The sequence below is a fragment of the Staurois parvus genome, unplaced genomic scaffold (genome assembly GCF_062004578.1).
Source record: "Staurois parvus isolate SC_StPar_1 unplaced genomic scaffold, SC_StPar_1.0 ptg001309l, whole genome shotgun sequence".
Lineage (NCBI taxonomy): Eukaryota > Metazoa > Chordata > Amphibia > Anura > Ranidae > Staurois > Staurois parvus.
The window spans coordinates 95,674-120,000 of NW_028319105.1; the positions used below are offsets into that span (position 1 = coordinate 95,674).

General features: G+C 42.0%; 1 protein-coding gene and 1 pseudogene across 1 annotated transcript in view; both read left to right on the top strand.

Annotated features, from left to right (window-relative positions):
- Nucleotides 1-24,327, top strand: part of LOC149437125 (uncharacterized) — a gene marked incomplete at its 3' end in the record, with an annotated part of 130,153 nt that overhangs the window by 89,238 nt on the left and 16,588 nt on the right. The window contains exon 11 of the mRNA XM_089661097.1: nucleotides 14,757-17,522. Coding sequence (XP_089517223.1) covers nucleotides 14,757-17,522 — 2,766 coding nt within the window. The remainder of the gene's footprint in view (nucleotides 1-14,756; nucleotides 17,523-24,327) is intronic.
- LOC149437126 (uncharacterized) lies at nucleotides 1,338-7,120 on the top strand (annotated as a pseudogene).

The following is a 24,327-nucleotide window of genomic DNA, read 5'->3' on the forward strand; positions in this document are numbered from 1 at the left end:
TACGTAGAGGCGGTATGGGCTTCCCTAAAGAGCTGATTTATCAGTAATTTCTTAAGGGAAAACCTAGTAGGAGATTATAGGCTTTTTTAAGTTGCACACATGGCGATGTCTTTGCATTTTTTTAATTCATGAAAAGGATCAAAGGAGGTCTATTTATCTAAAATGTGTTTGATAGCCTAGTTCCTCTAATCTCATAATCGTGCAGTTTCAGTGCCCATTCCTTCATGGTTGGAGTCAATATTGTACTCCAGTGTCTACGCACGGCTGTGTGTGCATCACAGAGAAAAAAATCTTCATGAGTGCTTTTAAATCCCGTGGTTCACGTGTATCTAAACTGATATAAAGCACTAGCAATGTTGGATTTTTTTTTCTTCCATATAAGAATTTGTTCCTATAGAACATTCAAAGGATAGTTGCATATACTCTGTGCACATCTTAATATTAAGGATATTAAGAGATATATTTGAATTACTTCATTTTCTCTAGTCATTTTCCAGGACAGCACACCTGAGAGATAACTAGATAACTAGCTCCACCTGACAGGAAACAATCAACAATTGAGTTTAAATTCCCCACTCTTCTCTCCACTCCTCAATTCTTGATTGCGTTTCCCTGGCATCTAAATGTTTTTTTTTTTATTAGACCTAATGCTAGGGGCGGGAGGTCCTCCCTGGAGGGTAGTAGCCGAGTCGGGGCTTTCGCTTACCCACTCCAGGGGTCCTGGTGGTACGGAGCCTTCTGGGGACAGGTGCCTTCCTCGCTCTTTTGTGGCAGCAAGGAGGCATGTCAGACGAGGGCCGGGCCGCGAGGCGCCGCTCGCGAGTATGTGAGGGCCGGGGTTGCACGGTGACTCCAGTAGGGGAAGCCGGGTTGCCGCATTGAAGTCTCTAACTGCGGTCTACAGTGAAGCCAAGAGCGTAGTACCAGAAGGAGGCTGTGTTTCAAGCAGAAGTGTCCGGTACGACTTCTCGCAAGGGCAGGACTTATGGAAACATGTAGTAAAAAACGAGTAACTCTTGCGCATAGGAGTAAAGTAGTGTAAGGGTGAAAAGGATAAAAATTATAAAATTTATAAAGTAAAAGATGATGATGGCAATATTGGCATACAAGTACTTAAAACAGGGTATGTAAATGCATTGGTGTATAATAAGTACTTATAAGAGTCTCTCAGGCAATTTTTAGCACAAAAAGACGGAAGCCAGCTCTGTATGCAGTGACAGAAGAAAAGAGACAGGTGGCGCCCGTCTGAGTGTAGTAATAACACTGTATTTAATAGCAAAGGATTAAAAACACTCACAAAGGAAGTAATAAAACAAGCTCATCTCTGTATATGAGAGATGACCATTCCTCAAAACGTCCTGCAGGCGCTATTGATGGTTGGTACAATAGCAGCTGGGCTGATGGAGATGGTGAGAGACACTGTAGTGGTCCTACAGAGTGGTGGTGTTGTAGAGCTGATACAGCGGTGTTTGTGCAGGAAGGAGCCTAGTAACCAGCCTGGAACACATTGGCAGGATGTGACATCACAGGAAGAGGCAGAGGGTCAGTGAGAAGGAAGAGCACAAATGTGGGAAAGTCAGGCTACGCTCTCAGAGCCTCTAGCTCCTTCTATTGGCATGGTGGACCTTGGGGAAGTAGCAGCTTAAATAGAGGACACTTTCAGGCATGGAACAACAATGTTCAGCGGAGATTTAAAGACACAGTAACATGGGAAAAACACATATCAATGTGGAACATGATCTCAAAGCTATAAAAAATACATAAAAGATATAATGATATTACAAAGAGAGCACTGAACCATAAAACAGAAAATTATGAAGGATATATATGTGTATAACGGTGTACACTTACTGTTATTAGCAATGATAATAAAAATGGTAATGAATGTAAAATTGCACATACGGTAGTGTCAATAACAAAAAGGAACAGGATAATGAATGCGGGGGCACTGAAAAGGGGGGGGGGGAAGAAAAGTCATATGACTATATACGCATGTCAGTATATGCGAATATATGTAGGGAAAATGCATCTATACATTAGGGTATTATCAGAGGAATGGACAGGTGATTATAATATAGTGTGTATCTCAATCTACTCATTAAGCCCTCCTGGGGCTAGGGTGTCTAAGGTGTAGATCCAGTAGGTTTTGCGTTGGCAGAGGCGCATTAAAACACTCTGCCATTGAGGGTAATGGGGGAATGTGTTCCAGGACCCACATGAATAGCCCCATGGTGAATTTGTCATGATGTTCTGTATAGTGTCTAGGGACACTGTGCTTATCAGAACCTGCTTCAATGAGGCGTCTATGCTCGTCAAAGCGTTTATGTAGTTTTCTGATGGTCCTCCCTATGGAAAATAACACACACGGGCATGTTAAACAGTAAATTACATATTCGGTGGAACAGTTGTAAAATTCCTTTATGGGGTAGGTTTTCCCTTTGATGGTGAATGTTTTCTGATCATGTTGAATGAAGGAGCATGTAAGGCACAATGCCTTTTTACATTGGTACATCCCGACCAAAGGGATCAATGTAGTGTGTGGTTTGGAATTGGAAATTTGTTTCATTTTACTGATAGCTATTTTACTTTTAATGTTTCTCGCCTTCCTGCACAAGGAGTCATGTCTCATATACACAGATGAGCTTGTTTTATTGCTTCCTTTGTGAGTGTTTTTAATCCTTTGATATTAAATACAGTGTTATTTCTACACTCAGACGGGCGCCTCCTGTCTCTTTTCTTCTTCTGGAAACATGGCAGCTCTGGTTGGCTTCTTCTCCATGTGAGGCCGGTGAAGAGCTTCCACTAGTTACCCCTGGGAGTGGGGACCCAGGAGCCTGGCGAAGGCAGCACAGTCCTGACGCGCCCTGCAAGATGGAAGATGAGGCAGTGGCTGCAGCCAGTGAGAAGACCATGGTGGTGAGTCTGATTCAGCTGAGAGGAGGTAGGTGGAGACCTTGCCCACTCCCCTGTAGGTGTGCTTAGAGGGGGGAAAAGAGATTATTCTAACCCAGGCCCCTGTTTGTCTCTCGTGGAAGCAGATACAGAGACAACACCTCCTGCGCTCTAGGACTCAAACCAGGAGTGGAGGAATCGAGGAACCTCAAAACAATTCAACCAGTACATGGAAGGTTGTGCAGCTCTACAATAAGGCTTGGGGAAGCCCGACCGATACTGTGAAATGAAGCAAAAAAGAGCGCACCAACCTTGCGCATTACCTCAGTAATTGTGATTTTATTAAATAAAATATATATACTCACAAACAAGGAAGTAAAACAAGAATTACAGAGCCTCAAAGGAACTAGGGAGTGTATAGCCAGTTTGAGTCACGTCACGAGGGTAGACTCTCAAAGTGGGGTGACGCTTTTCAAAGGGGGACCCTTCTTCATCAGAGCTAACTCCACAATGAGTGCCCCCTACCATATATACCATGGGACTAAGTGAGGGTCCTCCCATCTGGCTAGGGCTATCCCCAGCCAGGAGGAGGGGCATACGTGTCATAAAAATATGTCGGCAACACAAATTCAAATACATGTCCTTTGATATATAATCAAGCTTTGGACCATAAAGCATGAACATTAAAAATGTATATAGAAAAAACCCAAATATGTAGAAGCAAACTTGAATATATAAATAAAAAAATTATATATGTAAAAAATATATACAGTCAGGTCCATAAATATTGAGACATCGACACAATTCTAACATTTTAGGCTTTATACAGCACCACAATGGATTTGAAATGAAACTAACAAGATGTGCTTTAACTGCAGACTGTCAGCTTTAATTTGAGGGTATTTACATCCAAATCAGGTGAACGGTTTAGGAATTACAACAGTTTGCATATGTGCCTTCCACTTGTTAAGGGACCAAAAGTAATGGGACAGAATAATCATAAATCAAACTTTCACTTTTTAATACTTGGTTGCAAATCCTTTGCAGTCAATAGCAGTCTGAAGTCTGGAATGCATAGACATCACCAGGCGCTGGGTTTCATCCCTGGTGATGCTCTGCCAGGCCTCTACTGCAACTGTCTTCAGTTCCTGCTTGTTCTTGGGGCATTTTCCCTTCAGTTTTGTCTTCAGCAAGTGAAATGCATGCTCAAACGGATTCAGGTCAGGTGATTGACTTGGTCATTGCATAACATTCCACTTCTTTCCCTTAAACTCTTTGGTTGCTTTTGCAGTATGCTTTGGGTCATTGTCCATCTGCACTGTGAAGCAGTGTCCAATGAGTTCTGAAGCATTTGGCTGAATATGAGCAGATATTGCCCGAAACACTTCAGAATTCATCCTGCTGCTTTTGTCAGCAGTCACATCATCAATAAATACAAGAGAACCAGTTCCATTGGCAGCCATACATGCCCACGCCATGACACTACCACCACCATGCTTCACTGATGAGGTGGTATGCTTAGGATCATGAGCAGTTCCTTTCCTTCTCCTTACGCTTCTCTTCCCATCACTCTGGTACAAGTTGATCTTGGTCTCATCTGTCCATAGGATGTTGTTCCAGAACTGTGAAGGCTTTTTTAGATGTCGTTTGGCAAACTCTAATTTGGCCTTCCTGTTTTTGAGGCACACCAATGGTTTACATCTTGTGGTGAACCCTCTGTATTCACTCTGGTGAAGTCTTCTCTTGATTGTTGACTTTGACACACATACACCTACCTCCTGGAGAGTGTTCTTGATCTGGCCAACTGTTGTGAAGGGTGTTTTCTTCACCAGGGAAAGAATTCTTCGGTCATCCACCACAGTTGTTTTCCGTGGTCTTCCGGGTCTTTTGGTGTTGCTGAGCTCACGGGGGAGTTCCTTCTTTTTAAGAATGTTCCAAACAGTTGTTTTGGCCACGCCTAATGTTTTTGCTATCTCTCTGATGGGTTTGTTTTGTTTTTTCAGCCTAATGATGGCTTGCTTTACTGATGGTGACAGCTCTTTGGATCTCATCTTGAGAGTTGACAGCAACAGATTCCAAATGCAAATAGCACACTTGAAATGAACTCTGGACCTTTTATCTGCTCATTGTAATTGGGATAATGAGGGAATAACACACACCTGGTCATAGAACAGCTGAGAAGCCATTTGTCCCATTACTTTTGGTCCCTTAACAAGTGGGAGGCACATATGCAAACTGTTGTAATTCCGACACCGTTCACCTGATTTGGATGTAAATACCCTCAAATTAAAGCTGACAGTCTGCAGTTAAAGCACATCTTGTTCGTTTCATTTCAAATCCATTGTGGTGGTGTATAGAGCCAAAAATGTTAGAATTGTGTCGATGTCCCAATATTTATGGACCTGACTGTACATGAGTATAGATAAATTGGAATCACATCTAGCATATAATACCATATTGTACCATTAATTACTGCCGTACAAAGGAAGTATAATGGTATTGTATAATATAATATAAAAATATATATACAAAAGTGGCAGGCATGATTGAAATAACATCGGTTGCATTGATTTAAATGAGTACAATCGGTTACTATTAATATATTAGAAAAATCGTCAAGTCCTTTTCAGAGTTGTATCTCTTGATAGGGAAGGCTGATTAGGTGATTATGGGCTGTCAAAAGGATAGTTGATTCAGCGTATCTTCAACTTAAAACAAAGTGGCCGTGTATAGTGAGGAGGGTTGACAGCAGAGGGCGATCAAGTGCAACACAGGTAGTGTAGTGTAATGACAAACTATCAGCAGAGGGAGACCAAGTGCAGCAGTGGGAATATTCTATAAGCTGCTGGTGGTAATGGTAATAGATGGCAATGGAACACACGCCAAGAAAGCGTGGCTCTAGCGGTGCAGTGTTTATCTCTCCTCAGAGCTGTGTGGAACTCCCCAGGAGAGCTCCCACAAGCCACCTAAAGCTAAAGTTCCCTATCCCGTGCCCCACCCTTCAAATGGTGTGTTTACTGTAACAATAAGGTCCCACAAGACCACACCAGGCCCTTTTTGTTACAAGCGTATGCACAAGTTGTCAGGGAAAGAAACCTCTGTGTTCATTAATTGTTGATAGTGCAAACGGAAATGTTAGCCACCTTACAATCCTGCAAGACAGCCCTGACAGCTAGGGAGGAGGATGCCCAATCCTCCAGGGAGGGATTGTTTTCCCAGGAGGGAGTTTGGAAGCAGTTGGGGGGGGGGGGGGTTTAGGTCTTGGAGGAGGAAGACTTAGAGGAGGCAAAGGTTTCTGACCAAAGCTCCCTGGAGGAAGGGGAAGATTTGGATGGTGCTAGTTTAGCTAGCGAGGAATCTAGATTGGGTAGACATCTCTTTGCTGTGGAAGACATGGAAAGGCTCCTAAGGACTATTTATGCCTTGGAGGACATTCCAGAACCACCAACGCAGGTCTCAGCCCAAGACCAGATATATAGAAGGTTGGTGAGACTGCAAGCAGACTCTCAAGGATACCATCTTAAGAGACTGGAATGAGCCTGAGAGAAAGGTCCTAAAGTTGAAGACCTGAAAGAGGCTGTACCCCTTTGGGGAAGAATAGGAGGAGAAATTTCTCAAAACCCCCAAATTGTATGCAGCATTATCCTACATGTCTAAGAAATCTGACCTGTCCTTTGAGGACTCTGGTAAGAGAGACCGGATGGACCATAGGTCAGAGATGCTGCTGTGTAGGGCCTGGGGTGCCAAAGCTGCTACTATGGCCCCATCCCTGGCATCCGCCTGCACTGCTAGAAACAGTGATGCTTGGATGCACAGAGTGATTGACCATGTCGCGCAGGGTATGAAGAAAAAAGGGGAAACCCAGTCAGCAGAAGTCTTGGATTCCCTGGAGGTGGTTGGTAGGGCAGTGGCCTACCTGGCAGACACTGCGGTGGAGATGGTCAGGATATCGGCAACCACACTCCTTAACTGAAGGGCAGTGTGGGTTAAAACCTGGGAGGGCGATCAAACTTCAAGAGCCCATCTCTGTGGTTTACCCTTTGAGGGCTCCTTCTTATTTGGCCCAGGGCTGAATCAGGTGTTATCTAGGCCCACCAAAAAGGGGAAGAAGTTCCCTATCAAGGCCAGAAAGGATACGGGGAAATTTTTTTTCGTGCTCCCTTTAATCAAGGCCAACAGAGATTTAGGAAAGACACCTCTAAAGAATGGATCGACAACGGGAAAATAAATTTTCCTTTTTTCTGGCTCCAAACCCACCAGTAAGGACCCCAAATGACATAGACCTCATGGTGGGCGGAAGGCTGTCCAGATTCCTTCAACAGTGGGGGAAGATTATGGACAGCCCGTACATCCTGCAGTTGATAAGAGAGGGGTACCAGTTGGAGTTCTCCTCTCTCCCCCCTCATACCTTTGTGCTGACTTCAGGCAGAGGTAGACGGCATTCTTGTCTATACGAGAAATCGGCAAGCATAAGGCCAGGTCCTAACACAAAGGTCACCCCCCAATTGAATTTCAACATCCAGAGGAAGGGAGCCCTGTACCCAAGCTGAGCACCCCATCCATCCTTAAGGGACCTCTGGATCCAGCAGATTTCTACTATCCCAAGGCTTGATGATCAATCCATGGATGGAAGCTCACCTATATATCCCGCCTATCTATAGAGAACCCGGTAGTTTTAAATTATATGCGCATTACCTATGCGCTTCCGGTGAGTGCGCACTTTTTCTATCGGTTGCTGGCACAAGCCTATTTAAAATCTGCTGCTGAATTGATCATTCATTTGATACAATACATGAACTTTTCTATTTAATATTGGACTCATTTATTTTATATTATATTTATTAGCGCTGCACCTTATATATCTGTATTTATTTGGAGGTTTACCGTGGTTACCTTTTGGTGTTTCAGCTGATGCTATAAAGAGCGCTCACTATATTTATTTATTTATACTTCTATATAAATGAGTGGAGGGAAGGGTGGGGAATTTAAACTCTGTCAGTTGTTGATTGAGTTTCCTGTCATGTGGAGCTAGTCATCTCTCAGGTGTGCCGTCCTGGAAGATTTCTCAGAAACACCGTTATCTGTAAGTGTAACTGGTACTTTTTTTTTATTCTTTCTTACTTTTACTAAAAACCTTACCCAGAAGACTTTGTGAAGCTTTCAGAATGCATTTTACAGCTGAGTCTTCAGTTCAGGCTTGCATGTTAATCTGTTGCAGTGTCTGTGGAACAGCTCTCTCTGTTGCTAGACCTGCCCTCAGTATGATCAATGTAATCCAGTAATCAAAAGCAGGGGTTATACAGGTTGTGTCCATTATAATCCCGAGGGGCTATCAGAACAGAGTGGGTCTAGGCATTATGTTATGTGAGAAAGTGCTATGTTCCTTTGAATTGGGAGTAATGTGCAATTAATACGTTTTCTGTTTTTCTTTGTCACACTAAACTGCGCAAAAGAATGTTTGCTAGACTTTCGATTTATTTTTTAACTCTTTATTTAAAGGTTTTCATCAATCAGAGTCAGTTGAAAATCATACACAATATGACAGAAACGCGTCATTTTTCTGGCAGCATGGTCAATACAACCAGTACAAATGTGTTGAGTGGCACAGAAAAACAAAATGATTGACCAACATTCTTCATATCTGAGAAATGATGGTAAACTAAGCACCTCAAAGTAAGGCAGTTAAGCTTGTTGTGGGAATAGCTAGCTAGTGGCAGTTGCATCAGTATTTTCAAAATATATTCTTCAACTGCTACTAGGCTGAAATGAAAACTGAGCAGGTCAAGATGGTCCCATGATCAATGTAAGGTGGTCCTAGGACGTTCACTCTGACAGTATTGGTGCGTACTGTATTTTCATGAACGGAATGTTCATGTATATCGGTGGGGGACGCACCATAAGGGGGGTAGGCGGGGGAAATGGGGAAAAAGGGGGGGGGACTTGGTGGAGAAGTACCTTGCATAATCATTCTGGGACGGACAAGACCAAAGTCAGGTTACATGTACTGAAGGTAGTCATCTGAGTAGGGAAAGAGATCCAAATAAAACCAATGATTTCCGTGTCCCTCAGACTTGTCTGGGGGGGGGGCAGAGGTCAGATGTTCCATGTTTTGGATATCATTTACTCTAATGCTTTGCTTTATGTTCAGGTCAGTGGGGCCTGTTATTTCCAAATAAGTGGGATACATGCTATAGCCACGTTGAGCAGGTGTTTAAGTAAGGATTTTTGATACTTCTTTTCCAACAGAGGTGTTAGGTTCAAAAGTATTGGGGTTTTCAAACAGGGAATTGTCGGTAAACCTATGAATAAGTCAGAGAACTGGATGCCAAAAAGGCTAGAGTTTAGCTTTTAAGTGTAGGTTCACTTTAAAGAAAAGGCCGATAAGATGGTGGTCTTTTCTTACATCTTGTTTTGGAGGCTGCTGTTGAGAACTCCCATAATGAACAAATTCTATCTGGACACCAATATATACAGGACTTGCTGTATGGTCAATTGAATGGCACCAGCACTGGGATGCAAGCTTTGGCTATGCAAGGTAACAGAAACCCTGACACAATCCCTTTAATTTGTAAAGACACAGAAATAGAACATGCTCTCTCTGTTTCTAAGGCTTAATTCAGACACTCTTAATTCTGTAAAAAAATTTAATATATATATATAAATAAAAAAATATATATACATACACACACAGTGGGGCAAAAAAGTATTTAGTCAGCCACCAATTGTGCAAGTTCTCCCACTTAAAAAGATGAGAGAGGCCTGTAATTGGCAATATAGGTAGACCTCAACTATGAGAGACAAAATGAGAAAAAAAATCCAGACAATCACATTGGCTGATTTGGAAAGAATTTATTTGCAAATTATGGTGGAAAATAAGTATTTGGTCACCTACAAACAAGCAAGATTTCTGGCTCTCACAGACCTGTACCTTCTTCTTTAAGAGGCTCCTCTGTCCTGCACTCATTACCTGTATCAATGGCACATATTTGAACTTGTTATCAGTATAAAAGACACCTGTCCACAACCTCAAACAGTCACACTCCAAACTCCACTATGGTGAAGACCAAAGAGCTGTCGAAGGACACCAGAAACAAAATTGTAGACCTGTACCAGGCTGGGAAGACTGAATCTGCAATAGGCAAGCAGCTTGGTGTGAACAAATCAACTGTGGGAGCAATAATTAGAAAATGGAAGACATGCAAGACCACTGATAATCTCCCTCAATCTGGGGATCTCACCCCGTGGGGTCAAAATGATCACAAGAATGGTGAGCAAAAATCCCAGGACCACACGGGAGGACCTAGTGAATGACCTGCAGAGAGCTGGGACCAACGTAACAAAGGCTACCATCAGTAACACACTACGCCGCCAGGGACTCAGATCCTGCAGTGCCAGACGTGTCCCCTTGCTTAAGCCAGTACATGTCCGGGCCCGTCTGAAGTTTGCTAGAGAGCATTTGGATGATCCAGAAGAGGATTGGGAGAATGTCATATGGTCAGATGAAACCAAAATAGAACTGTTTGGTAGAAACACAACTCGTGTTTGGAGGAGAGAGAATGCTGAGTTGCATCCAAAGAACACCATACCTACTGTGAAGCATGGGGGTGGCAACATCATGCTTTGGGGCTGTTTCTCCGCAAAGGGACCAGGACGACTGATCCATGTACAGGACAGAATGAATGGGGCCATGTATCGTGGGATTTTGACTGCAAACCTCCTTCCATCAGCAAGGGCATTGAAGATGAAACATGGCTGGGTGTTCCAACATGACAATGATCCCAAACATACCGCCCAGGCAACGAAGGAGTGGCTTCGTAAGAAGCATTTCAAGGTCCTGGAGTGGCCTAGCCAGTCTCCAGATCTCAACCCCATAGAAAACCTTTAGAGGGAGTTGAAAGTCCTTGTTGCCCAGCGACAGCCCCAAAACATCACTGCTCTAGAGGAGATCTGCATGGAGGGATGGGCCAACATACCAGCAACAGTGTGTGCCAACCTTGTGAAGACTTACAGGAAAAGTTTGACCTCTGTCATTGCCAACAAAGGATTTATAACAGTATTGAGATGAACTTTTGATATTGACCAAATACTTATTTTCCACCATAATTTGCAAATAAATTCTTTCCAAATCAGCCAATGTGATTGTCTGGATTTTTTTTCTCATTTTGTCTCTCATAGTTGAGGTCTACCTATGATGCCAATTACAGGCCTCTCTCATCTTTTTAAGTGGGAGAACTTGCACAATTGGTGGGTGACTAAATACTTTTTTGCCCCACTGTATATACACAAAAAAAACTTAAAAAGCAACTGGATGGTGCCTGTAACTATTAAAAATCCGTTGTTTGTCCTACACTGGCAGTAAGGAGGAAGGCAATGCATTAGGGTAGAATAGTAGTCTCTGCCACATCTGCAGTATTGAACCACAACCTCCCTGTCTTGTGCATTAGAGCAGTTATGGAGCAGATCACCCAGGTAAGAGGCCTACCCCTCACCGGTACTTGGTAAGCTATGGTAACAAGTACTGTTGTGGTGTAGATACCACCCATACTACTACTTAACTAAAGGCTCTCTTCCTATTGCCAAATGTAAATGAAATAGATTTTTATTATTCTACCTGGTAAATAATACAAGTATCGTGGTTCTCTTTGCTATTTTTTCCCTCTAATCCCAATCTGAGATTTCCCTGGCCCTTACATATGATAAACACTTTCTATTGACAGTTTTTGGTAGATAACATCAGTTTGTTAGTTTCACTTGAGAGGGCCAGAGAGATGTGAAGATGGCAAATGATACTGCTGTAAGACATGAAATAGAATTGTAATTTGCAGCAAGCTCTTTCCCATTTGTTAAATCGCCTGCATTACGTCTAAAACTATGTCAACTCCATAATTATGTTTTCATACATAATGAAACATCACAATATTAGAAACATTCTTAACAAGGATGTCAGTTTTATCATGGTTTGCAAAACAAATTACCTTGCTCTTGCTCTTTCCCCTGCTGATTTATTGTGTCTCTGAATGCCTCATCAGTATTAAAGCACTATAAGATATGATTGCCTCTACATAATTCAGGCTGCCATATCCTGTTTGAGTAAACTGAACAGAAGAACCAAGAGTTGCAGTTTATGCATTTTACAGAATACTTTTTTTTACAGTTTTTTAATTAAAGAACAATTTGAAATACAACCAAGGGACCTATTTAATTTTGTTTGTATACGACTGGTACCAAACGAAGTTTGATACATTTTATTTTTGTTGTAGTGTTATTCTTGCTTTATTAGTAATTGGGGATATATTTTATGTACTTAATAATATTTAGATTTTTTTCAATACTATAAATATAAATGCAATTATGACACTTTTAGGCCCAACTCTATCCAAAATGTAGTTTTTGTTTTGTAAGAATGGAGAGGCCTTTTTAATGTAAAATACGGAAAGGGGGATAGAGAGAGCCACTGTCTAAGCATAGAGTGATAGGAAAATCAATAAAATTACTGGATGGTTAGTTTTGCACTCACATACACATGGATAAAACGCAGCATATCAATTGAGTTGAGACCATGTCTTCCATTGGTGTCCCCACTAAACATATTGATATGCTGTGTTTTATGTGTATGTAAGTGTAATACTTACCATCCATTTTTTAAAAATTGATTTTGCTATCACTACTACGCTTAGACAGTGGTGCTCTCTCTCCCCCTCCTTGTTTTATGTTTTTACCTGACCATTGGTGGGAAAACTCCAGAACTCACTTGAGAGCCTGTTGACACTGTAACTGTATTTCCTTGAACGGATGATTCATTATATTATATTTATTTTCATGAACATTACCTAGAGATTTATTGCCAACACCCATTTGAGGGTAGTATACTGGTCTTGCTCCTTTTGCACTGGGTTTCAAGTATATTGCCTTGTGGGGCCTTATTTGATATTGCTATACAAGGCTTTTTTAATTACTATCCTGTTGGGGAGATTTCATCTCTCTTGATTCCCCTACAGGAAGTGAGAAAACCTCAGCAATGGCTAAAGGGGAAAAAAAACTTTGCATTAAAGTCTATGGGATGCTACTTTGCATAAAAGTCTATAGGGCGCGACTTTGTATGAAAATCTATGGGGCACGATCTTGCATTGAAGTCACTAGGGGGGGCATTTTTACATGAAAGTCTATGGGGCGTGACTTTGCATGTGAGTTGCCTTGACACTTGTATAATAAAAACAGAGAAGCCATTATCGTTACCATTACCGGCACCTTTTTTCCTATCGGCAGAATGCCAATAACACTATTTTTGGCCGGGATGTTTCGGTGCATCTCTTCTCTCATAATTTAAATGCATCCAGCACTATTGAATAATCAGATGTATGTATTAAACGCTAATGTACTTTAAAAACAAGCAGCATCATACAATCCCAGTACCAGCAATCTCAAATTGGGCGTGCATCCACCTGTCTCTAACCCCACTAACATGTTTTTTTACCTTGACTTCCTCAGAGGCAGCCGAGACAGCTGGTGCTGGAGTTATGGCACTGCTTGTTTTTAAGTACTGTACATTAGTATGTGTACTCCACTTAGAAAAGCAAGACTGATACGGTACAAAGGATATCACAAGCCCTTTTTTCTTTATTGGTGGTCATCTTCCTGTCGAGGGTTACATTCTACAAGGTGGTGGGATCACAGGTTTGAACATGGAGTGACCTAGGAACTGATTAATATTTTTGACGAAGTAAAAACACATGGATAGGTACCATTTCACACAGTTAAAATATATAGTTGTATGACATAGTGTGTAATTCCTAGCTTTTATGTTTGTTACTTTTTAGTGCATGCAATGTTTTTTTTTAAATATTTGTGTTAAATCTATTTCACCACTTGCCCTCCAGAGGATTTACCCCCTTCCTGACCAGGCCATTTTTTGCGTTACGGTGCTGCGTTACTTTAACTGACAATTGCGCAGTCATGTAACACTGCACCCAAAAGAAATTTACGTACTTTTTCCCCACGAATAGAGCTTTTTTTCAGTGGTATTTTATCGCCTATGTGGTTTTAATTTTTGCGCTATAAATAAAGGGACAATTTTGAGAAAAATTAACAATATTTTTGACTTTTTGCTATTAAACATGTCCAGTAAAAAATTTAAAAAATCAAATTTCGTCATAAATTTAGGCCAAAATTTATTCGGTCTTTGCTAAAAAAAAAATCCCAATTCGTGTAATTTAATTGGTGTACGTGAAAGTTATAGCGTTTACAAATGGGGGTACATATACTGGGATTTGTTTTTTATTTTTACTAGTAATGTCGGTGATCAGCGACTTACAGTGGGACTGCGGAGGGCATTCTGACACTGGGGGGAACTGACTTAGTGTCACTGACATCCCCAATGACACCAATACAGTGATCAGTGCTAATAAAAAGCACTGACCCTGTACTATTGGCACTGGGCAGGTAGGGGTTAACATCTGGGGCGATCAAAGGGTTAACTGTGTGCTGTTTTACTGTAAGCTGTGTGTGCTTCACTGTAAGCAAACTGCTTTGTATGGCTTTGTATGACCAGGGAGAGAACTGTATTGTTTACTTAAATTTCTCTCCCTCCGTTGGTAATGCTCAGCAATCACTGGGTGTCAGCGAGTAATCTCCAGCCAGGACTCGGTGATTGACAGCTGAGGCTGCGAATAACGGTGCGGTAGGGAAATGCAAAATGATCTATATATACATGATTTTGTGGATCCTTGCCGACCTGTAGCAGTATATCTGCTATAGGGCGATGGGAAAGCTGTTAAAATAGTCATGCCAAAGGTAGTGTAAATGATGATATAATAGTGACAGTTGCTGTTCGTGGTAGTTTAGTTTACTTTCTGTGTGTTTTTCAGCTGAATATGGATTTTCTGAAAGAGACCTTGAAAGCACAAGAAGCAATTTATTATGTATGGAAGGTGCAAGAGCCTTAAAAGAAACAGCTGCAAAGAAGTGGTCATTTGAAGCCCAAGATGGTTTAATTTTGGATGTTGACTTGGCAGATAGGAAAGCTGAAACAAGCATCCTTGGTGACCTTGAGGGGAACTTGGTACATTCTGAACACGATGATCAAGCGGGATCCACCAGTCAATTGAAAAAGCATATTCATGATGAAAGCCAGATTTTAAAAATTGCTTTTGATAATCAGTATGATAAAGCTAGTTCTTTCCCTGAGGAGATGGTTAGCACTCCAAGCAGTCCAAGATGCATGTCAAATTCAGTCCCTAGAAAACGATTGAAGAGAAGTATCGAAAGAGTAAACAAGTGGCTTCAAAAAACCTCAGAATTTTTAAATACTACACCATGGGATGAGGAATTGCTTTCTGAAGTTTTTCCTGAATTAGATGAAGATGTATCTGACAAAGGTTCTTGTATGTCTGGTGAGACTGAAATTATGACAGCATTCTACCCCAGCACTGTGTTAGATGCTGTGGATAAGAAGGTCAATGTTCAAGACCAGATATTTGGCAAGGTATACAAGAGAGAGAAAAAGTCAAACCCTGTGCCCAAAATGGTTGTTTTTGCCAGTGTCCATGTTGATGGTGTTCTTGAATCTCCAAAGACAAATGAGGTTCCAAAAAGGTTAACAAGTGGTCTTCAAGCAGAAGACTCCATAAGGAGGGTAGAGATAACCAAGGAGAGTTCTTACACTATTGATGGAGATACATTGCCTGCAAAAGACATTTTATTAAATGCTGATAAAAATGAATCAAACCAGGATTCTAAGGATTCTAAATATCTGAACAATGATAAATCAAATGCACAAGAAACAAAATTAAAGACTCTAAATAGGTCTCTGAAAAGAGAGTCTGAAAGTTCCCTGGTATTCGTTAAAAATTCTGATCTTGGCATGGACAATCAAGATCCTTCTTACGTCTCAGAAATAAAAATGAATACCTTTCCCAGTAATGAATCGGGGCATGGGGATAACCAAAGAAATGTGAGACGAAGTAAGAGACTTGACATGTCAAAAAAAGTGGTACCCTCATCAAACCAAAAACCAGCAGGGACCAGTGGCAAAATAAATAAAAATAATGAGACAGTCTGTGTCAGTTCTGGTACTGAAACCGTTTTTCAAGGGAAACAAATGTGCACTACTTTTAATGATTCAAAAGACCAAATAACTATGTTAACACCTAATGGTGAAGTAGTCTCAGCAGAGACAGATGTTGAAATTCACCCTGCTCACCCAGAATGTAAAACTTCTGATGTCAGCATTAAAGAGTGCTACAATATGCAAACTGAGGCTGTGAGAAATGTGTTAAGTGTTGAGGATATTGACTCAGACACTGACACTCAGCACTTGATGAAAGCTTTCAAAAGTGCTAAAAGGATGTCCTTCAAACTATATTCAATTAATGAAATAGACAATAAACCTTTTGATCCTGTAAACCTATCTGACACTACAGCTAACTTCTCAAATGGCTGTAAGGCTGGAATTGCATTAGCAGTGTCTGAGAAAAAGGAGCAAGTTATTCACACCAATGATGCTGTCCTTTCCAATGGCAACAATCTTGGGAAATTTAATGTTGGTGGGAAGGCAGTCCAACAAGAAAGTCTTATCCAAAATTTGCCTGCAAATCCAAAGTTTGAAAACACACGTTCTGTGGAGATCACACACATGCCTGAAAATGAATGTATGTTAAGTTCAGGTCAGGTGGATGTTTTTAACCCAGTTAATAAAACCGTACTCCATAAAGAAAGCAACCAGAAAAGAAAGTCTGTTGTAAGAGAAAGTGAGGTATTTGTGTTGTGTTCAGAGATTAACACAAGACTGTGCCCTATAATTGCTCATCAAAGTCCTTCAGTGAGGCGAGAAGACACTAGAAGTGTGACCGCTCAAGGAGAAAATGAACAAGTAAAGCAAGATTGTTATCGGAAACAAAATTTTCATGAAGCGCAAGTAAATCAAATGAATTCTGATAATGGATCTCAAGATTCAATGATAGAGAAACTGCTACAGCATTCAGTGTCTCATCACAGTAGTTCTTTCCAAAGTCCCGACGTTAACTCAGATACACCCAATGGAATATTGGACATTACCGACAGGCCTGGAGAAGAACACCGTTTTTGTGCTGAAGTGAAAAAATACTTTCTTTTTGCTAAAGAGCAAGAGGTTGCAGTTTCTGATAGTTCTAAGTCTCCAATTAATGAATCACAGCTCATTAAAAGGAAGAAACGAAGAGCACAGAAGTTGGAGTCCTCTGAAGAAGAATCAAGTGAAGATGAAGAGTTGCCATGCTTTAATAATTTTTTGTTTGGCAACGCATCAAACTCCGCTGTTCAGAAATCTAGTTTCTCACCAAAGCAGCAAGGAGGTGGGACGTTGGCCATGTTTAGTAGTTACAGTACAAGTGGTAAGACTCAGACAAGTTTGAACTTCCCTAGAGAAACGTTATTAGGAAGTCAGGAATCTGTGAATTTGTTCTCTTCCCAATCAAATACATCTGATCATTACACAAACGTAACTGTTGACCAAGGGCTCAAGCAGAACCAGTCTGAGTGCCATGAGAACATTTCTAAAAGAATGGGTGATACAATTCACAGTAATGGACAAGTGCAGAAGGGCTATGAGGCAACAGGCAATTTTTATGAAGACACATGCAAAGAGCACTACTTAGGTACTGTATCAATCTTGAAACTGCTTTAGGATTTTACATTATCTTTAAATAGAATTATGTTAGCTTTTTGCTTGTTTTATTTTGCTGCTTAAAGTTTGCTCATCTTACTCAAAGTGAGAGCCGTATTTAGACACCTTTTATACATACCTAAATGAATAAAATATGCCAATTACTACTCTAGAAATGTGCATGACAACCTGCAAATTAATTGCCATGCTTCAAATGAAAGTGCACTAGGTGCAATTAAAGTTGCATTAAATCCAAAATGAAAAATGTATTATATTGCAGCTTACAATTCACTAGATGTGGTGGCTGCATCCATTTTCTTTTCTTTGGCTTTTTTTTCCCCCTGTTTCCCCTGGTGATCTGGCCAGTAACGCACCTGTATTAGTGACACACCACTTTGAAGGCTTGATCCAGGGCACAGCAGACAACCGCATTATCAGTCTGGGGGGGAGGGGAGTGTTAAATGTATTAGCAGATTACTCCAGCTCACTTTATGATCAGTTACAGCAAACATTTTTTTCCTTTTGGGATAAAAGTTTTACATGAATAAATAAAAGCTGATCATTTTAACCTCTTGGCGCCGGCTGAACGCAAATGTGCAACCTCCCAGCGTCTGGGCCTAGACACCGAGCGTCCGCACATTTGCGTTCTGTTCTAAGACACGTTCTGAGAGCGCACGCCCTTTGCGGTCCCAGCACACATGTCCAGTACTCATGGAAAGGTTCCGATCTCCTCTTTCAGTCGGGACCTTTCCCATTCATGTGACCGCTGTGACGTTGTGTCACGGCGATCACATGACTCTAAACCCTGCCCCTCCTCCCGGCTTCTGAAACCCTTAAAGGGCCGGGAGGCGCTGGTGCCAAGGGGTTAATCACCCCTGTCAGTGATAAATGGGTGGTTTCATCCATGTAACTGAAACGTTCTGCTGGAGAGCTTGTTCTTCTAAAACACAGCATAGTTACTGCTGAATCACCAGATGAAAATTGAAGAAAGCCTAAAAAGTAAACTAATGCAGTAATCACATCTAAGAATTGGTAAGCTGCAATATAATGTTTCCTTTATGTTTAATACTGCTTTAAAGCTGGCCATAAATAGATTGAAATTCATCCAATTCAGCAGGGAGTAGCTGAACTTTGGTCCATTTGTGGCTGCTCCTGCTCAACAGAAGTTGATCTAATGATCGGCTACAGAGAGACCCTGCTATCAGAATACAATGATGTTGATTGACTGAATAAAACTGGGCAGTGCAAAATCTGGTGCAGCTCTGCATAGAAAGCTTACAGATTTTATTGCTAAAGCTTAATTGAACAAACACGAAGTAAGAAGCTGATTGGCTACCATGCACAACTGCATGGTCAGCCTTAGTAAGTCCAATGTAGTGGGTGAGCAGGCTTCTTAAGCAAACCTTTTATCTGAGAAATGTGTAAACTTGTTAGTTGTCTTGCTGTCTTGTTAATCCTCCCGCTTCAATACTTGTTCAATGCCCTAGGACATGTATGCATAAAAGGACTCCTTTTTTTTTTTTATTTTTTTTTATTTTTTTTTTTTTGAACCTTCCTGGCTTGTATTGGAATAGTGACTCAAAGTATTGAAATCAGTGGTCAGCGTAGCAGCCAGGAAAGATTTATAACAGGTATACAGTACTTTAAGTGGGTAATTGCTGTCTTGCATGTAAATGATTATTTAACCATTTCCCAACCGCCCTATAGCAGATATACTTCTACAGGGAGGCACGGATGCGCAAAATCGCGTATATATACACGTGATTTTGCATTTCTGGCCGTGGCTGTAAATCACCAGGTCCCAGCCGGTGATTACTTGCCGGCACCCGGTGATTGACGAAGATCTCTGACGGGGAGGAGAACTGTATGTAAACAATACAGTTCTCCTCCCTTTCAGCTCGTGCACACTGCTTTGGGTGGCTGTGCACAGCATAGCCATCCAAAGCAGTGTGACTACAGTAAAGCACCAACACCCATCCCACAGTTAACCCTTTGATCGCACCTCATGTTAACCCCCTTCTTACCCAGAGCCATTAGTACAGTGTCAGTGCTTTCTTTTTTTAGCACTAATCACTGTATTGATGTCAGTGGCAACAAGTCAAGTTCCCCCCAGTGTCAGAATGCTTGCCGCATTCCCGCTTTAAGTTACTGATCGCCGCCATTACTAGTAAAAATAAAAAAATTCCAGTATATATTCCGCCATTTGTAAACACTATAACTTTCACGTAAACCAATTAATTTACACATATTGGGATTTTTTTTTTTTTTTTAGCAAAGACATGTAGCAGAATACATTTTGGCCTAAATTTATGACAAAATTAGATTTACATTTTTTTTACTGGACATGTTTAAAGCAAAAAGTCAAAAATATTGTCGGTTTTTTTTTTTTTTTTTTTATAGCGCAAAAAATAAAAAACTCATAGGCGATCAAATACCATCAAAAGAGAGCTCAATTCGTGGGAAAAAAAAGAACATAAATTTTATTTGGATGCAGCTTTGCATGGCCGTGCAATTGTCAGTTAAAATAATGCAGCGCCGTAATGCAAAAAATGACCTGGTCACGAAGGGGGGTAAATCCTCTGGAGGGCAAGTGGTTAAAGTAGTCCTGAGATATCTAAAACTAGCATAGAGGTTAGTCTCCTATATCATTTGTCAGATTTGAACAAACAATCCTAAAGATGTGTACATGCTTGATAGAATTTTGTTTTGAAAAAGTGATTTCGGAAACTTCATTCGATGTTTTAAGGGTTGAGGACAAATTGATGTTTTGTTTTTAGCTATAGTGATGAAAAAATTCTAATAAGCAAGATGGAAAACTTCTCTCGAAGGAAAACCTAAGGGTTCTTTCATGCAGATTCTGACTGAACCACAATGTATTTCTATGGGTGTCAGATGTAAACAAATCATCATCTGTTTACATCTGCCTACACCCAGGTGTTCAGGTCTGTTTTTTCTTTCTTTTTTTTTTTTTTTTTTAAGCTCTTGCCCTCCAGAGAATTTACCCCCCTCCCTGACCAGGCAATTTTTTGTGATACAGCACTGAGTTACTTTAATTGACAATTGCGCAGGCATGCAACGCTGTACATACCGTATTTTTTGCTCCATAAGACGCACCTAGGTTTTAGAGGCGAAAAACAAGAAAAAATATATTCTGAACCAGTGGACTGCAGACATATTACAGGAGATGACCAGAGACTGCGGACGCAGTACAGGAGATGATCAGAGACTGCGGACGCAGTACAGGAGATGATCAGAGACTGCGGACGCAGTACAGGAGATGATCAGAGACTGCGGACGCAGTACAGGAGATGATCAGAGACTGCGGACGCAGTACAGGAGATGACTAGAGACTGCGGACGCAGTACAGGAGATGACTAGAGACTGCGGACGCAGTACAGGAGATGACTAGAGACTGCAAACACAGTACAGGGAATGACCAGAGACTGCGGACATAGTACAGGGAAAATACCAGGGACATAGTACAGATGACCAGAGACTGCAGACAGTAAAGGAGATGACCAGAGACTGCGGACCTTTGGGGAGGGAGGGGGAGCGGGTACCTGAATTTGATAGGTACCCGCTCCAGCTTTCGCGGAGTTGTCCTTCCTTCCCCGGCACCTTCTGGGACCTGTCATGTGTCCCAGAAGACACCGAACCATTCACAAAGCGCAGCGCTTCTCACGCATGCGCAGTGGGCACCCGGCTGTCACAGAGGCCAGCGCGGGAAGACTGTACAGCGCTGGAGCGAGGAACAGGTAATGCCCTGCAGGAGAGAAGAGCTGAGCGGCCGGCCCGATATTCTGACATGGTGGCGGCAGAAATACCGGACCGGCCGCTTTATATTCGCTCCATAAGACGCATTGACATTTCCCCCCCTTTTTTGGGGGAAAAAGTGCGTCTTATGGAGCGAAAAATACAGTAAATGAAATTTTTGTCCTTTTTTTTTTTCCCCCCACAAATCTTTTTTTTCAGTGGTATTTGATCACCTCTGCATTTTTATTTTTTGCGCTATTAAAAAAAAAAAAAAAAAAAGACCGACAATTTTGAAAAAAACAAAACAATATTTTTTACTTTTTGCTATAAAACATACCCAATAAGAAAAAAATCAACTTTTGTCATAAATGTGGGCCAAAATGTATTCTGATGCATGTCTTTGCTAAAAAAAAAAAAAAAATCCCAATATGTGCAATTTAATTGTTTTACGTGAAAATTATAGTGTTTGCAAATGGCGGTATATATACTGGAATTTTGTTATTTTTTTTACTAGTAATGGCAGCAATCAGCAACTTATAGTGGGACTGCGGTGGGCATTCTGACACTGGGGGGAACTGACTTGGTGTCACTGACATCCCCAGTGACACCAATACAGCGATCAGTGCTAATAAAAAGCACTTACGCTGTACTAATGGCAGTGGGCAAGAAGGGGTTAACATCTGGGGCTATCAAAGGATTAATTATGTGCTGTGCTTTACACTGTAAGCACACTGCTTTGTATGGCTCTGCTATGCAGAGCCATACAAAGCAGCATACAGGAGCTGTTGTTTATACACAGGTCTCTCCCCATCTGTGATAATCGGCGATCACCAGGTGCCGGCAGGGAATCACCGGCCGGGACCAGGCGATTGACAGCCGAGGCCGTGAATGGTGGCGCACGCGCGCCCCCTACCCTGGGCTGCAAAATCAGGTATATATTCGTGATTTTGTGCAGCCGTGCTACCCTGTAGCAGTATTTTTGCTATAGGGTGGCGGGGAAGTGGTTAAACAGAACAAGTCTCTGCCCTTTCCTGTTTAGATGACTCTCCTTTACAGTATGTCTGTTCTGTTTGTCTGTTTTTTTGGCAAGAAACATTTTTGTTTATACTTTTGTCACCAGTGGTTGGTTTCTGCAGCAGCTAAAGGAACATAAACAAAAATGAATGTCTGACTGATGTAAGTTGAACTGAATTGAAGTGTTAACTGAAGTAAAGACAAATGTACAAACTGATGTAAATTATGTAAACTGAATCCATTTTTTCTTAGCAAAAAACATGACTGAACGGATGACTCCTGTGTGAAAGGACCGTAAACCTCTGTTCACATGGAGCGATTTGATCCAGCCATGTTTTACTGGCATGGTGATGCACCAGTGTTGTGTGCCTCCCCGTGCTGGCAGCCCCATAGCTGTCTATTGGAATGCAGCGGCTGCATGGACACAGCCACTGATACCAATAGGGTGCCGATGCATGGCCCCAAATGCATCCAGAGTTCGTGGACATGCACCAACACTCATCTGGATGTCATATTGGAAGCAGAAATTGTGTCTATGCAGCTGTGTCATCCCAATAGACGAAGTCCTCACCTCTTACCTCTTAATAGATAAAATCCCAAAAAACTATCAAACACTTCCAGAGCCCTTAGCAGAACACTTCTACTGAAAACCACACTTATAAAGATAGTTACCGTATTTTTCGCTCCGTAAGATGCACCTGACCATAAGACGCACCTAGGTTTTAGAGGCAAAAAACAAGAAAAAAAATATTCTGAACCAATGGACTGCAGACACAGTACAGGGGATGACCAGAGACTGCGGACACAGTACAGGAGATGACCAGAGACTGCGGACACAGTGCAGGAGATGACCAGAGACTGCGGACACAGTGCAGGAGATGACCAGAGACTGCGGACACAGTGCAGGAGATGACCAGAGACTGCGGACACAGCGCAGGAGATGACCAGAGACTGCGGACACAGTGCAGGGGATGACCAGAGACTGCGGAAACAGTGCAGGGGATGACCAGAGACTGCGGACACAGTGCAGGGGATGACCAGAGACTGCAAACACAGTGCAGGGGATGACCAGAGACTGCAAACACAGTGCAGGGGATGACCAAGAGACTGCAGACACAGTGCAGGGGATGACCAGAGACTGCGGACACAGTGCAGGGGATGACCAGAGACTGCAGACAGTGCAGGGGATGACCAGAGACTGCAGACAGTGCAGGGGATGACCAGAGACTGCAGACAGTGCAGGGGATGACCAGAGACTGCAGACAGTGCAGGGACTGACCAGAGACTGCTGACCTTTGGGGAGGGAGGGGGAGTGGGTACCTGAATTTGACAAGTACCCGCTCCCACTTCCGCAGAGTTGTCCTTCCCTCTTCTTCCCGGGCCGGCCTCTGTGACAGCCGGGTGCCCACTGCGCATGCGCGAGAAGCGCTGTGCTTTGTGAATGGCCCGGCGCCTTCTGGGACCTGTCATGTGTCCCAGAAGACACCGGATCATTCACAAAGTGCAGCACATTCGCAGTGGGCACCCGGCTGTCACAGAAGCCAGCACGGGAAGACTGTGCAGCGCTGGAGCGAGGAACAGGTAAGGCCCTGCAGGAGAGAAGAGCTGGGCGGGCCGGCCCGGTATTCTGACAAGGTGGCGGCAGAAATACTGGACCTGCCGCTTTATATTCGCTCCATAAGACGCACTGACATTTTCCCCCCTTTCTAGAGCTGCCATGGAAGATCAAATATATAGTAATAAAAACATGTATATAACTCTTATGCAGCCAACCTCTTTGCATATTTTATTTTTAAGAGTTTATTTATATATACACTGTATTGCAAAAGTATTGGGATGCCTGCCTTTACACGCACATGAACTTTAACCTCCCTGGCGGTATGAATATTTCAGATTTTTGGTGCTGAAAGCGGTACCATTATTTTGCATGGAAATTTGGCGTTTTATATTGTAGGCCTGTAATTCTTAGGAATAACTCACTGAAATCTGTCCAAACAAGAGTCTAGTAAACATTCCGGGTATGATAAAAC